The sequence below is a fragment of the Hirsutella rhossiliensis genome (assembly GCF_020360975.1).
Source record: "Hirsutella rhossiliensis strain HR02 chromosome Unknown scaffold00002, whole genome shotgun sequence".
Taxonomy (NCBI): domain Eukaryota; kingdom Fungi; phylum Ascomycota; class Sordariomycetes; order Hypocreales; family Ophiocordycipitaceae; genus Hirsutella; species Hirsutella rhossiliensis.
Genome location: NW_025408668.1, coordinates 4,549,709 through 4,565,875, shown reverse-complemented (window position 1 = coordinate 4,565,875; position 16,167 = coordinate 4,549,709). Strand labels below are relative to the sequence as shown.

At 55.3% G+C, this 16,167-nt stretch overlaps 3 protein-coding genes across 3 annotated transcripts; all 3 read right to left on the bottom strand.

The window, feature by feature from the left end:
• Positions 1–915: 915 nt before the first annotated feature.
• Positions 916–2,048, bottom strand: HRG_02117 (uncharacterized protein; the record flags this gene model as incomplete). The annotated part of the gene is made up of 3 exons (XM_044860588.1): positions 916–1,326; positions 1,444–1,749; positions 1,845–2,048. The coding sequence occupies 3 exons, from the start codon at positions 2,046–2,048 to the stop codon at positions 916–918; spliced, it is 921 nt and encodes a 306-aa protein (XP_044724221.1).
• A 1,550-nt stretch (positions 2,049–3,598) lies between these two features.
• HRG_02116 (uncharacterized protein) lies at positions 3,599–4,286 on the bottom strand (the record flags this gene model as incomplete). The annotated part of the gene is made up of 2 exons (XM_044860587.1): positions 3,599–3,700; positions 3,759–4,286. The coding sequence occupies 2 exons, from the start codon at positions 4,284–4,286 to the stop codon at positions 3,599–3,601; spliced, it is 630 nt and encodes a 209-aa protein (XP_044724220.1).
• Positions 4,287–9,264: 4,978 nt separating this feature from the next.
• Positions 9,265–9,738, bottom strand: HRG_02115 (uncharacterized protein; the record flags this gene model as incomplete). The annotated part of the gene is made up of 1 exon (XM_044860586.1): positions 9,265–9,738. The coding sequence occupies one exon, from the start codon at positions 9,736–9,738 to the stop codon at positions 9,265–9,267; it is 474 nt and encodes a 157-aa protein (XP_044724219.1).
• Between the last annotated feature and the right edge of the window lie 6,429 nt (positions 9,739–16,167).

Below are 16,167 nucleotides of genomic sequence, written 5' to 3'. Positions count from 1 at the left end.
TGCGGGTGTAGGTGACAAACGCCATGTTTGCATGGAACACAAAGTCTTGATGCTTCTCGGTCACCGGGGATCTCGCGAGCATCCTCTCGACAGACTCATAACCGCTATCACTAGCAGGAGGATCAACCTCCATGGTGGAAGACATCGTTCCTCTCTCTCTATCTCTCTCGCTCTTTTGCCACGCAGGAAACGAGACTCAAGGGAGACAACTCATCCGAGTTCAACATTGGGGCACCTTGCCCGCTTTATACCCTCCGGTGTCATTCTGTCCGGGCGTCTGCCCCGGCCAGTAGTGGATACATGCAAGTTACGCAAGCTACACAAGCTGTCTTTCCATGGACGGCGTGATCCCTCTAGGCTCATTCGCTCTTAGCACTGCGTCGCTCCCCCCGTCGCTTCCGCCTATGACTGCATGCAATCACGTGCGTTCAAGCTGCTCTATGGGCTGGGCCGTTGTGCCATGGCCCCCTATAAACCAAACTTAAGTAATAGGGGGCCTTTCTGACAAGTGACCTCCCGTCACACAGTCCACCCGCCCTCCAGGCGTGTACCCTTTCGTTCCACTCAAGGGCAGTTCCTCCCTCCGGTCGTCTCAACTCGCTCCGCTCGTGGGCCCAGCATGTGTTTGGGGTTTGTGTGTGTGCAAGTTGTCGTGTTTGTGTCCGTCGCCCTTCGGTTGCTCCTCCTGTCGCGTGAAGACCGGCTTGTAAACGTGTCTACTGAATCGAAGATGGTTGAGCGTGGCTCTCCACGCCCGAACCTTCGGCTCGGTCGCACCCCCTGCGGGGGATTGATTCCATAGTCATGAGTGGGTTGGAGATGAAGGGTGGTAGCCGGGGCAATGTGGTGAGCTTGTAAACGATTTTGATCTACGATGCTGGCGGTGTCACAACAATGCATCTTCTCGATTTGTATCTACTTCCCATACAACATCTTCCCCTTTGGCACACGATAAATCACGGCTGTCTCAAGCAAATACTGACCAATATCCTTGTCCTTGGTAACATCATTGTCCTCATTACAAGTCCAGATGACTGGTATACCCATGCGAATGGTCCGCTGCTCGCGGTACTTGCCTGTGGCGGTGATGTACTCCTGACAGCCAGCAAGGTCACGCTTGTAGGGAAAAGCCCTCAACTTGATATCGTTGAGGACAACATGTGTAATGTCCGGCTTCATGAGTTCATCCATATTCCACTCACCCGTCATGTGAGCTGGACGACCAAAGGAAAGAGCCCACTCGGTCTTGCCAGAGCGGGGCCGACCGACGATGACGAGACATGTCGGACGACCAAGCCGGGCCACGTCAAAGTTCTTTTGCCGCCACTGAAGCAACCTTCTCGGCACCTTCCAGGGTAAGGGAGGAAAGGAAGGCGCATGGGGTTTGGCAGAAGGACCCTTCTTGGTCCTCAAGAAAGCCTGGCAATTCGCATGGTTACGTACCCACCAGGACTTGAAATGCGTCTTGAGCAGCGTCTCCGCCTCCTCGCGGGACTCCGTCTCAACCGCCTGCTCCAAGTACTTGTCTTTTTCCGACGCCGTCGTCGTCTTGGGACCGATCCACTCGCCAAAGACGTCGCCACCCTTGGCGATATAAGCCTGCACGCACTGCAGGAAGTACGCAGGCGTCTCGTTCTCCGGCTTCTTGTGAATGTTGATCGACGTCGTGTCCACCTCACGACCATCCTTTACATCAATCCAGACCCTGAACTTTTCACGGGCGTTCCTCCAGTGCACGCGGGGCTCGAACTTGAGCATCACATGATAGTGGGAGTGCCATCCTCATGCAGTTCCTTGCAGCCGTAGACCTGTACTGTTCCTGCCTGTCCAGTCCTGCGGTTAACCCGTGGCAGGCTCGGCGCCAGCGACTCTCGTAGATACCTGTGGAACTCCTCTGGGTCTTCGACCCGGCTGCGGGTGTAGGTGACAAACGCCATGTTTGCATGGAACACAAAGTCTTGATGCTTCTCGGTCACTCCGGGGATCTCGCGAGCATCCCTCTCGACAGACTCATAACCGCTATCACTAGCAGGAGGATCAACCTCCATGGTGGAAGACATCGTTCCTCTCTCTATCTCTCTCGCTCTCTTTTGCCACGCAGGAAACGAGACTCAAGGGAGACAACTCATCCGAGTTCAACATTGGGGCACCTTGCCCGCTTTATACCCTCCGGTGTCATTCTGTCCGGGCGTCTGCCCCGGCCAGTAGTGGATACATGCAAGTTACGCAAGCTACACAAGCTGTCTTTCCATGGACGGCGTGATCCCTCTAGGCTCATTCGCTCTTAGCACTGCGTCGCTCCCCCCGTCGCTTCCGCCTATGACTGCAGTAAATCACGTGCGTTCAATCTGCCTAGTGACTGGGCCGTTGTGCCATGGCCCCCTATAAACCAAACTTAAGTAATAGGGGGCACATGCAGTGAGTGACTCCGTCACCCACAGTAACTTCGCCCTCCAGGCTCGTACCTTTTCCTCCGTCCCGTCGTCCAAGGGCTCCCTCCGGTCGACCAGCTCCTTCCAGTCGCGGGCCCAACGGGTACTGTTTGTACGTGTTTGACGCGTGGGAGTGACTTGAGTCTGGCTTGAGCTGGTGTCGGTGCATTGTGTGGTCAAGTGGGTGGGTGACTGAGTGAGCAGTAGAGCAGAGTAGAGTGTTGTGTGTGTGTGTCGTTGAACTCACTCAGTCCGTGTTTCCGTCTGTTGTGTTTTGATCTCGTCCCTTTGCTCGTTGCACTCGCAGGTCCTCCGTCCCGTGACTGTGTAGTTGTTCTTGTGAACGTGTTGACTCGGTCGAAGAGTTGTGAGTGTGGCTCTTCACAGTCGAACCTTCGGCTCGCCTGCACACCCTTCGGGCGTGGGTTCCGTAGTCATGAATGAGCCCTCCGGGGGTGATCAGAGGAGTGGATTACTTGAAGGGTTTCACCTTGTAAACGTGTGTGGGTCCACCATCTTGTATCTACACCTTGTAAACGTATCGCTCTACTCTATCTATGTGTTCCTTCCCGTCACTCATCCTGTCTTGCTCCGGCCTTAAGCCTGCCGTCTTTGTTTCCCTTGTGAACGATGTACTCAATTGATGAAGTCTAGTGTACGTGTCGGATGAAGCCATCACGATTGCCGTATCGGGCAAGTGGGGTGTCTACGGTGCGATGTGTGACCAGGCCAGTGCACTCCCGCGTGCATCCTCTGTCTTTATCCTCCGTCTGTCTCTCGACCATACGAGTCCTCAGCTCCGCGCAATGCAATCTCCGGGCACGTCAACAAGGTCAACCTCCTGCCCTTCCGGGTGACTACTCCATCCCCCGCGGAGTATGATAGATACCATGCCTCTCGGCAGGGTTCCACCGGCTCGTTGCACTCACCAAAAGTGTATACAGCCACTTCCCATCCTGTTCGTGTTGGCCGGGTACGGGACTCGACGGAGCGCCGGAGCGCATAGTGCATTTCCTTCTTTTCAAAGAGGGGAAACAAGGGAGCGCAGCCCGCAGGGCGTAGTGGGAGCGCGTGAACAAGATACCGACTTGAGCTTCACGAGCGGGAACAGAACGGGATCGGAGCCCGTCCAGGGCGGAGAGGGAGTGCTGTGCACCAACCAGTGCTCACATTGTCCTGCTTTGTTCTCTTTTAACGAAAAAGAGGAAGTAGATGAAGAGAACAGTCTTCCGTTCTTTCGAGTCGAGGGGCGGTAGCGCCTCCATCTCCTTGTCGGGTCGTGGACACCAGTCTAGTATTCTTCTCCCGTGAAGAAGGGAACGGGACACAGAACGAGCCTGCCCCATCAGGCGACGACTGGACACTCATCCGTTCGCCGAAGACATCACCGCCCCTGGCGATGTAATCCTGCACGCTCTGCAAGAACTGGGCAGCGGTCTCTCCGAAAGGTTTCTTGCGGATTTCGACGTCCGTCGTGTCCACCTCACGATTACCGTCCACGTCCATCCAGACGGAGAGTTTGTCGCGGGCGCTGTTCCAATGTACTCGCGGGTGAAACATAAGCAACACATGGTATTGACGAGTACCGTCGTCGTGCAGCTGCCTGCTGCCAAATATCTTCACGGTTCCCACCTTTCCATTGGTGCCACTGATCCGGGGCAAACCCGGTGTGAGCGACTCCCTCAACAACTGGTGAAACTCCTCCTTGTCGTGGATACGACTGCCCGTGTACGTGACAAACATCGTATTTGCATGCAGTGCAAAGTCTGTGCAGCCTCCAGGTGCCTCCTTGCTGATCGCGGACTCCTGGCCGCTGTCGCTAAGCGCGTAAAGGTGCTCTGCCGTGGGCTCCATAGCTTGCTTTCTTGTGACGCAAGGAAAGACGAGAGGAATTCCATTCCATGGATAAAAAATGTGGGCGGTCCTCGACCTTTATACCTTCTAGTCTCTGTTTGTCCGGGTTCTCAACCCGACCGGTAGTGGAGTCATGCAACCCTTTGGGAAGCTGACATGTGACGCGGCCCCCTCCCTCCGTGCAGTAGCCTCTTAGCACTCAGTCCCTCCAATCCTCTCCGGAACTGTTAGTACATCACTTTCTGCCTTTGTCAAGACATCCGTTCCTAGAGCTGGGCCGTTGTGCCATGGCCCCCTATAAACCAAACTTAAGGATATAGGGGGCCCAAGAGTAGAAGTGACTCCGTCCCTTTACTAGTCCCTCGCCGCCTGCTCGGTACCTCTGACTTCCCTCCAGTCGTCCCAAACTCGCTCCGCTCAAGCACCTCCCTCCGGTCGGGGTGGCCCAACGGGTACTGTTTGTATGTGTTTCGGGTGTTGGCGTGACTTTGTTCAAGACTGTCAGTGTCTGGTGTGTTGTGGTTAGTCCGTCGCATGCCCTGTCGGACATTCGCTCCTCTTGTCGAGGTGGATTCCCTTGTGAACGCGTCACTCAATTGAAGATTGCAAGTGTGACTCTCCACGCCCAGTCCTACGGCCTGGTCGCACCCCCTTCGGGCGTGGATTCCGTAGTCGTGAAGGAGTCCTCCGGAGGTGATCACTCAGAGTAGTTTACTTGAAGGGTTTTCTCTTGTGAACGTGTTTGGGTCACCTTGTAAACGGTGTCAGGTAGTAGATTACTCAAAAGGTTTCCTCTGCCATCATTCGAAGCCGTCTTGTCAACATATCGAGTGTCGCTCCTCCCGTCGCCCCTACGGTTCCTCTCGTCACTCGACCAGAGTCTCTTAGATAGGACGGTTACTAGTTATGTGTACTACTCATTCCATTTCTACATCTTGCATCTTGTAAACGCTTTGGAGTCTACGTGTTTTGTGAGGCCATGACGACAGACGACTACTGTATTGGGCAGGCGGGGATGGAGTTCCACATCTAGCGTGGCGGGCACAGCCCATTCATCATCCAAGGTGAAGCCATTCCCAGGCCTGGTCGAGGCGGGTGGGGTGATGATCCCCTCCGGACCGATCGATGCGTTGCTGCGTGTGTCCCCAGCGGTGTGTGGACCACTCGTCTCCCGTGGGGAGTTCTGCGATCGATGACCGAGTAACTTCCTAAAAATGCCCCTCAAGGCAATCCAGTCCTCCGCGGCTTTTACTCTTGCGCCCCTCCGGACATCTAGGTAAAGTGATGATGCCTCCCCGCGATAGAGACAAGCACGTCCCATGTGGGTCGGGGAGGAAACCTTTTACCGCCTCGTAAAAGAGAAGTGCGACAAGGGCCGTTGCCTTGAAACCCTCACGGGTCAAAAGAATATCCATCATGAGATCGACTCCATGGTCTCTGTCCGTGGTGACGCCGTCAGTGAGACACCCTTGCGGTGTTGAACGCATGTTCAAGATATGTTACCGGGAACAAACGGTGAACGGAGCCCGTGCAGGGCGCAGTGGGAGTGCTGTGGACCCGTGAGTAGCCATTCCCACTCTGTGCCTTCTTCGAGTCAACCCTCTCGGGATTGTCGATCAGATTCAATCCGTCGACTTGTCTAGTCGAGGGGCGGTAGCGCCTCCATGCCCTTCCCGGGATTCTTCAAAAAGAAGAAGATCAGTCCTGCCCGGACCTGTCGTGTCCCACAGCTGTGTGCATACGTAAGCAAAAGTCTCACGGCCAAAGAACAAATGTTTCGTCGCCCGGCTCCGGATCACTCACCTTTTGGATGTCTTCCAGCGACTGACCCACTCTGTGTCTTTTCCGAGTCAACCCTCCCGGTATTGTGAATTGCTCTTACCTATCGCTTCCAGTCGAGGGGCGGTAGCGCCTCCATCCCCTTGCCTCCTCTTCAAAATGAAGAAGGAGAAGAGAACCGTGCCAGGTTCTGGTGTGTGTTGGAGGGGGGGCACCCCCCTCTATATATACTTCCCGTATGCTGGATGTGTCCGGGTCTCCCGCCCGGTCAATAGTGGATATGTGCATGTAAGCTGTGCAAACTGCACAAGTGACGTACCCTGTTCTCTCCGTTCCATTGGTTCCTATGACTAAGACTCTTCCTGCCTGTCCGAGCCTTCTAGTACTGTAGTCAATCCCTGAGCGGGAAAGCTACCTAGGACTGGGGCTGGGCCGTTGTGCCATGGCCCCCTATAAACCAAACTTAAGTAATAGGGGGCCTGGGTGTCCGAGTGACTCCGTCCCTCTCACAATCCTCGCCTCCAGCTGCGGTACCTTTGACTCCCTCCAGTCGTGCAAAGACTCGCTCCGCTCAGACATGCTCCGTCCCGTCGCGGGCCCAGTGTGTATTTTGTCCGTGTGCTTGTATGGCGGAGTGACCTGGGTGTGTGTGAGCAGGTGTAGATGTGTGGTGTGTCTTGTTCCATCGCGCGCCCGGTGGACGCTTGCTCCGTCAAGAGTGCTCGTCTTGTGTCGATGTTCTTGTAAACGTCTCACTCAATTGAAGAGTCGTGAGTATCTCATCCACACCCGCCCCTACGGCGCGTGCACCCCTTCGGGGGTTGTGTTCGTATCTCGGAAGGGATTGGAGATGGTTGTCTGTAGCCGGGGCAGTGACTACTACTTGTAAACGTATTGGGAATACTTGTAAACGAGGGTGGGAGTCTACGATGTTTGTCCGTGGGTGTTGATGCGTAGCCGGGTGAGTGGGATACAGTACGTGGGGTGGCTCTCTTGTCAACGCATGGAGAAGTTCACCACATCACTTCACCGTGAGGATCAGTCGGTAGCCTGGTGACCTCATCCAGGTCAAATCAATTATCTTCGTGCACTGCTACTATACTCCTTGCGTTCTTGCCGTCACTTGCTTGGTCTACAATGTATGTCCAAGGGCTTGTTGCTCATCCTGCACGGTTGAGTCTACCTGTGCACAAGGAAGTGAAGCTATCCCAGCACTGGTTTAGGCAGGCGGGGTGTCAAAGATGCGATGTGGCCGGACCAATGCGCTGCTGCATGTATCTGTTGCGTGGTGGGTGTCTCCCGTGCTTGGGTGGGAGGGTTGTACAAACAATGACCGAGTACTTCGTAAGAGTACGCCCCAAGGCAATCCAGTCCTCCGCGGCTTTGACTCTCGTGCCCCTCCGGGCGTCCAAGCGGTCATTGACCAGAGCCTCCGCTGCTTCGCGCTTCACCGTTCCGCGGAACATAGACAAAGCATATCGAATGTAAGTCGAGCAAGGAAGCCTTTACCGCCTCGTAAAGAGAAGTGCGACAAGGGCCGTTGCCTTGAAACCCTCACGGGTCAAAGAATATCCGTCATGAGATCGACTCCATGGTCTCTGTCCGTGGTGACGCCGTCAGTGAGACACCCTTGCGGTGTTGAACGCATGTTCAAGAATTTTCCCCGGGAGCAAACGGTAAACGGAGCCCGTGCAGGGCGCAGTGGGAGTGCAGTGGACACTTGTCCAGCCCTTTTCTCACGAGAAGGCTTCCGAGCGAGGCGCAGCCGAGGACCCAAAGGGCCGCCGGCAGGGTATCACCTCCCCTGTTTCCCGTCTCCTTTTCCCTTTTTGCTTCTCCTGTCGCTTCATTCCGACTGTTCCTTCCCAGTCACGTACTGCTTTGCTTTGCCGTTTGACGAACACGGTTCGCCTGAAAAGGACAGAACCAATCTGTCCATATCCAGCCTGGATACCAATACATACCCTCTCCGGGAATGACAGAGCGAGTGCAGCGCGCAGCGTGCACGTAGTGGAGGAGTGGACCACTCTCCTAGATCCGTGGGTGCTATTCCATCGTGTCCGTGCTTAGACAAGCGAATGTCAACCGCTGGGTTGAGTGTGTAGGTGGAAAGCAGAACAATCCAGTGTCCTGTGTGTGGGCGAGGCCCCCCTCTTTATACCTCTGGTGTCTGTTGTGTCCGGGTGCAGCACCCGTCCAAGTGTGGGGTGCAAGGAAACTACGTAACCAGCACTTTGTGACGTACCATCCTTCGTCCCTCTGATTGGTGCTTATGACGATTGAGCTTCCCCCGGTCGCTTCAATTTAGTACTACACTCAATCACGTGCGTGAAAGGTGTCTAAAGACTGGGCCATGGAGCAGAGGCCCCCTATAAACCAAACTTAAGTAATAGGGGGCCTCAGAGTAGCAGTGACCTCCGGCACTCCTACCATGCTCGCGTCCCGCTCACCTGTCCACTCCTCCTGTCGTGTACCTTTGACTCCTCCAGTCGTGCAAAGACTCGCTCCGCTCAAGCACCTCCCTCCGGTCGGGGTGGCCCAACGGGTACTGTTTGTATGTGTCTCGGGTGGTGAAGTGACTTAAGTAGGGACTGAGCGGGTGTTGGAGTGGTTGTATGTCCGTCGTGCGCCTTTCAGACGCCCACTCCTCCTGTGCCGAGTGGACTTTCTTGTAAACGATGTACTCAGTTGAAGTCTCTTGAGCGTGGCTCTCCACGTCCAGTCCTGCGGCCTGTCCGCACCTCCTTCGGAGGTATTGACCATAACGATGAAGGGCCCTACGGGGTTTATGCGCAGAGTGGAGTACTTGCAATGGATTCTCTTGTAAACGTATGAAGACAAATACTAAGGCTGTTTTGCATACTTGTCAACGGTTGACTGTTTGATCCCAGTCATTATTCATACTCTATCGGTATATCCTCACTGTGACTGGACACATTATTAAGTGGAGTGCGTCCTTTACTCTCACCCTGCTCTTCGCCGATGAGGGGGTTCGATGCCACGTCAGTCGATGTGTCCGTCAGCAGGTCCATCACGTCCGGAACTGTGTCCGTTATCAAGTCCATCACTTCTCCTTTGCAAGGAGGGATGCAGGGAAACCCCCATCCGATGCCGAAACCTTTGTCAACACGGTCTGAAAACCCTTTTTCCCTGGCCTTGAACCACCCAGTCCTCTTCGACGGGGGAATAAGCTCCACCGTCATCCGCTGCGCACTCTTCCAGCGGGAATGTTCCTGTCCAACTTGGAGCACCAGCCAAGGTAATGCTCGACAGCCAATTGAACCTCTCGGTAGGTCATAGGTCCCACCAATGGTGAGAGGTGGCTGAACAAGAATGCAGCGGAATGACCAGCCCCGCCTGCGTCACCGGGGGCAAAGCGGTAAACGTCGGCGTCGACGGCCAGAGACGCCTCCAACTGTTTCCAACAGCTGTCCATGTGCTCGGCGGTGTCATGAAGGAAGTAGACAACCACCATACAAGGGCTTCCTGCCTTGATGCAAAGAGCATCGACGGACCAGAGCCTGTCCACGTCGAAGACGGGATTCTCTTCCGAGTCACACGCTCGGCTTCGTAAGTAACCGTAAATGCCACTGGCGGCCAGTTTCATGGGGCAGTGTACGCGAAGGGACTTGCGAGAAGTTGCCGCAAAGATCCGTTCAGCGCTCAGGGCCATGCCTGTGTGTCTTCCGACAGGTTATCCTTCGGACTGTTGATCCGTCTTCGACTTCCTTATGGCGTACAAAATCAACCAACCCGGTTGAACGAGCAGCTGTGGCCAAGGCTTCTCAGCAGGTCCCGACGGGACGTGGGGAAGGAAACGAGGGAGGTGACACCACCCGTGCAAGGCACGTATAAAGTCGCCCCAAGGGCTAGAAGTTGCGATCAACGCGTGGAGTGGTCGGCGTCCTATACGTCTTTCGACGCGGCCGCGAAAGGCACAAGTGCAAGTTTGCTCTGAGCAAAGGAAAGAAACCCCTCGTCTCCATGCCCTCAGGCGGTGACGCTGTCACGTGCGGTGTGGGTGGCGTCGGCAACCCAGGAACATGATGGAACTGGTGGTGGGCGGTCCACGACCTTTATACTCCGTCCCGTCTGTGGTCCCCACCTGCGTCCGGGTTCCCCCCCCCCTTCCGATTCTGGGTGGGTGTGTGGAAGCTGCGCAACCCACACCTTGTGACGTACCCTCTTCCCTCCGGTTGATTGGTCCTTACGACTACGTATCTCCCTGCCTGTCCGATACGTCTAGTACCGCATGCAATCACGTGCCGTTCAAGCTGCCTAGGACTGGGGCTGGGCCGTTGTGCCATGGCCCCCTATAAACCAAACTTAAGTATTCGGGGGCAAAGGCACAGAGTGACCTCCCGTCACACCCATCACTCCCCTCCAGGTCGTGTACCTTCTCCTCCGTCGAACTCTCCCTCCGGTCGATCAACTCACTCCGTTCGTGGCCCAGAGGTACTGTTTGTATGTGTTTCGTACGTGCCCGGTACTTTTCAATTGTGTTCGCCTGGCTCACTCGTTCCCTTGCTCTCTACGATCGCTCGGTCAAGCCTCTCGTCTTATGTCGTCCAGTGTAGTGTCCGTCGCGCGCCTTTCAGACGCTTGCTCCTCCCGTCGCGTGAAGACCGGCTTGTAAACGTCGTACTCAATCGAATATCGTGAGTGTGACTCTTCACAGCCAGCCCTTCGGCCTGTCTGCACCCCCCTTTGGGGGGATTGCCTCCATAGTCGTGAAGGAGTCCTCCGGAGGTGATCTTCAAGTCTGTCCCTTGTAAACGGGATTGGGTGAGCTTGTAAACGGGTTAGGTCTACGATATGGGTGGTGTTGATCTGTAGCGGGTGGGTGTGATCATAGAAGGAGAGAGCATGTGACGAAGAAAAGTCAAGTTCACTTCAATATTAAGAGATCCATGTGCGCATACTATCTGCACTTCGAGAGGTGAAGCTATCGTGACATCCGAAAACGGAAACTACTCAATCTCAATCGAGCAAGTCGGCCCTCTACAAGCCGAGTACACCCGCAGCGCCGACGCTGTGTTCGAAAAGGACCACCAAACGAAAGAAAAAGCTGCACGACTGCATCAAGCCCGTCATACCTCCCATATGCCCGTGTCAACCATGTCGTCCCAAAAATGGTCCAACAACTGACGAGAACCCGAGTGGACGACATCCTCCCTCATCATGTCCCGGAGCCAAAGGGACACTTGCGTCTGCATCTTTCCGACGCAGCAAGAAAGCGGTGCAAGGATGAACCTCGAGAGTCCCGCATTCTCCGAGGCGACCATAGGAGGGGCTGCCGCCAGAAGTGTCTCCAGTCTATCGCCATCCTTGGAGCCGAGCCCTCCGTTGTCCGGGTCTAGGTAGAGCAACACTCTGTGATGGAAAAGGCCGCCCCGTGCAGACTGTGCCGCCGAGTAACAGAAGTCTCTGGGACCTAGGCATCCGCTGAGTTTCTCCGAAAGCGAAGAAGTCGACAGACTGTGTCTCGTGACCGAGTGGATGAAGACCCAACGTTTGCACCAGCGCTGGGCTCGGGAGGCAGAGCAAGACCGGTGACTGCAGCAGTAACAAAGCCAGGGCCTCGGCATGAAGCCAGAAAGATCGTCCGCAGGACATGTCGCGTGCAAAGGTGGCAGTTCCATGCTGCCTCCCCACTGACCAAGGAGGAAAGACTCCCGTCAAAGCGAGACTCCGTGGGTGCGATGTCAGACCTAGCCGGCGCTACTCGATCGCTGGATAAGAAGTAACAAGAGCTGTGCTCCAGCACAAGTGAAAACCCATGGCGAAAAACCTCCACCGGTTGCACAATCCTGTGTGACGTGTCTCCCCGCTTGGGCTCGGATGCCGGGTGGGCAGAGCGTTGCGTGTGGACTCCTTCAAAGAGTCGGGAACAGGCAAAGGTGATTCCGCAGGGAATCAAATCACTCCGCTGACTGCCCTCCGGGAAAATGAGTAGAAAACGAAAAAAACCATCCTCGGTTCCTGGAAGTGGGCGAAGCCCTCTTCTTATTTGTCTCCGACGCGTACAGTGTCCGGGTTCTCAACCCATCCAAGAGTGGAGTGGCTATGTAAGCCCTGCGGGCAAACTACCCAATAGCAACGTGCCGTCTTCCCTCCAGTCGCCAGGCTCTTATGACTACCTTCACTCCATCCTGTCCCTTTCGGTCTAGTACCACAGTCATACTAACGTAAGCTGTCTAGAACGTTGGGCCGTTGTGCCATGGCCCCCTATAAACCAAACTTAAGTGATAGGGGGCCCGGGGGTAGAGTCGACATCCGTCTCCCCTACAGTCCACTCCTTCCTGTCGTGTACCATTGACTCCGTCAAAGGGCTCCCTCCGGTCGTCCAACTCGCTCCGCTCATACAAAACTCCTTCCAGTCGCGGGCCCAACGGGTATTGTTTTAGTGTGTTTGCGTGGTGGAGTGACCTTGTTCAGGTTTGTGGTGTGTGGATGTTTGTTGGGAGTCCGTCGCGCGCCTTTCAGACGCTTGCTCCTCCTGACTGGGTTGTGTTTTCTTGTAAACGATGTGACTCGATTGAATTCTCGTGAGTATCTCATCCACACCTCGACCTTCGGCCTCGGCGCACACCCTTCGGGTGTTCTGTTCGTATCTCGGAAGGGGATTGTTGACGAGGGTTGGTAGCCGGGGGAATGACTACGACTTGTAAACGTGTTGGGCTGGAGGCGAGGATTGTATGTGACGGGAGGTCACTTACCCCAAAGGCCCCCTATTACTTAAGTTTGGTTTATAGGGGGCCATGGCACAACGGCCCAACGTTCTAGAGCAGTGTGTTACTACAAAGTAGATACGCTGCAGTGCATAGCGCGGGAGTGACAAGGGGGGAACGGAGCGAGTCATAGCAGCTGACCGACCGGGGAGGGCGCGGGTCCAACGAGACAGTTGCCGGCACGGCTTACTTGACTCCACCAACGTCCGGGACAGACACCGGACACATGAGATACGAAGTATAAAACCCGGGGCGCCCACCCACGTAGGCCCAAACGGGCTTGATCGTTTCACACTCCAGGCAGTGAGTTTTACGGAAGTAAATCTAAGAGACACGTTCGCCACTCTTCGACAACCGGCCGAGAGACGGTTTGCCCTTCCCACATCAGGCGGTGTGGGGGCTTTGACACGAGGCGGGTTTCTTCGTCCTCTTGGCTCGGGAGCCACTCTACCTCGTTGGAAGTTTGAGTGGAACGGGAACACGTTATTGATGCAACCGGGCTCAGGCGGGCGGAGGTCCTCTCTGCCACTTGGGTGTGCAGATACAGCTTGGTAAGAGGGCGTGAGCCTTGCTGTTGCTGTTGCTGTTGGACCGGAGGAATCTTGGAGACAGGGTTGTGTCTCTTCCGCGACGAGATCATACGCCGTGAAGTATCAGCCCCAGTGGGCGGATCTGTTCTCATCATGGTCTTTCTGTCGTTTGACGAGAGCCCGGCCGGCTCTTCCCCATCTTCTAGCGCATCGGACATGGACTCTCGAGTGAGCGAGGGGGCTGTCGGTCCCCCGTGCATCAACCCGGCCTTGCTACGGCTGTGGTACAACATGTGTTGCTGCTGGTTCGACACGACCCAGTACGAGTGCTGGGAGCAGTCCTTTCGCCACCTCTTTAGCCCCTTCCGGGCATGTTTCGGCTCACACGTCTTGCGAGGGTCAATGACTGTGTCATGTACGGTGTCGTTGCAGTCACTCCCAGACGGGGGGACGTGGCCCTGGTCAAGTTTCCCGAGTGGGTAAACGTCATTCAGCCCATCGGACCTGAGGATGAGCGCGAGTTTTCTCGTGGGCGCAAGGTGAGGTCTTGCGAAGTCATGTGGAGGCCTTGTCCGGCTACTCGGTCAGAGATCTTTTATCGCCTGGAGTTGACCGTTCCGCCTTGACAGTCCGTGCGGAAGAAGACGATGGATTCTCGTAATGTCTGAGGTAGATTCCCGGTGGGTCTTGGCGTTGGCTTTAGCCACTGTAGGTGGTTCGCGGAAGTGAATACAAGGGCCGCAGTCATGACAGGCAGGACTCTTTCCCTACTCCGGTGGCCACGGACACCGTTCCAACTTCGTCGTCGGAGCAAACAGCGCATGTGAAGTAGAACATTTAGCCTTGACACGGCAACTCAATTCGATCCTGCCCACGCGCCTCGATAAACACCAGAAATAATCGTGACAGTAGACATACACCCTTCACGCCCCTTTTCTCCACAGCGTTTACAAGTGAACCACACAAGATACCTAGCCAACCCCGTTTATAAGAGATAGACTCCTTGTTCACCTCCGGAGGACTCCCTGATGACTATGGAATCAATCCCCCCGAAGGGGGGTGCAGGCGAGCCGAAGGTTCGACTGTGAAGAGCCACGTTGACGTTCTTCAATCGAGTAAAGCGTTTACAAGAGGTAAACACGAGGAGAGGAGCGAGCATCCGGAAGGGTGCGCGACGGACACTACACAGAATGTGCAAGACAGTACTCTTGACTGAGCAAGTGCAACGAGCAAAGGAAGAGTGTGGAGGACACACAGACGGGAGTCACTGGCACGTACATTGCCAGTACAAACTGTACACATGGGCCACGACCGGAGGGAGGAACTGACCTTGACCGGAGGGAAAAGGTACCGCAGCTGGACGCGAGGATTGTATGTGACGGGAGGTCACTCTGTGCTTCGGCCCCCTATTACTTAAGTTTGGTTTATAGGGGGCCTCTGCTCCATGGCCCAGTCTTTAGACACCTTTCACGCACGTGATTGAGTGTAGTACTAAATTGAAGCGACCGGGGGAAGCTCAATCGTCATAAGCACCAATCAGAGGGACGAAGGATGGTACGTCACAAAGTGCTGGTTACGTAGTTTCCTTGCACCCCACACTTGGACGGGTGCTGCACCCGGACACAACAGACACCAGAGGTATAAAGAGGGGCCTCGCCCACACAGGACACTGGATTGTTCTGCTTTCCACCTACACACTCAACCCAGCGGTTGACATTCGCTTGTCTAAGCACGGACACGATGGAATAGCACCCACGGATCTAGGAGAGTGGTCCACTCCTCCACTACGTGCACGCTGCGCTGCACTCGCTCTGTCATTCCCGGAGAGGGTATGTATTGGTATCCAGGCTGGATATGGACAGATTGGTTCTGTCCTTTTCAGGCGAACCGTGTTCGTCAAACGGCAAAGCAAAGCAGTACGTGACTGGGAAGGAACAGTCGGAATGAAGCGACAGGAGAAGCAAAAAGGGAAAAGGAGACGGGAAACAGGGGAGGTGATACCCTGCCGGCGGCCTTTGGGTCCTCGGCTGCGCCTCGCTCGGAAGCCTTCTCGTGAGAAAGGGCTGGACAAGTGTCCACTGCACTCCCACTGCGCCCTGCACGGGCTCCGTTTACCGTTTGCTCCCGGGGAAAATTCTTGAACATGCGTTCAACACCGCAAGGGTGTCTCACTGACGGCGTCACCACGGACAGAGACCATGGAGTCGATCTCATGACGGATATTCTTTTGACCCGTGAGGGTTTCAAGGCAACGGCCCTTGTCGCACTTCTCTTTTACGAGGCGGTAAAAGGCTTCCTTGCTCGACTTACATTCGATATGCTTTGTCTATGTTCCGCGGAACGGTGAAGCGCGAAGCAGCGGAGGCTCTGGTCAATGACCGCTTGGACGCCCGGAGGGCACGAGTCAAAGCCGCGGAGGACTGGATTGCCTTGGGGCGTACTCTTACGAAGTACTCGGTCATTGTTTGTACAACCCTCCCACCCAAGCACGGGAGACACCCACCACGCAACAGATACATGCAGCAGCGCATTGGTCCGGCCACATCGCATCTTTGACACCCCGCCTGCCTAAACCAGTGCTGGGATAGCTTCACTTCCTTGTGCACAGGTAGACTCAACCGTGCAGGATGAGCAACAAGCCCTTGGACATACATTGTAGACCAAGCAAGTGACGGCAAGAACGCAAGGAGTATAGTAGCAGTGCACGAAGATAATTGATTTGACCTGGATGAGGTCACCAGGCTACCGACTGATCCCTCACGGTGAAGTGATGTGGTGAACTTCTCCATGCGTTGACAAGAGAGCCACCCCACGTACTGTATCCCACTCACCCGGCTACGC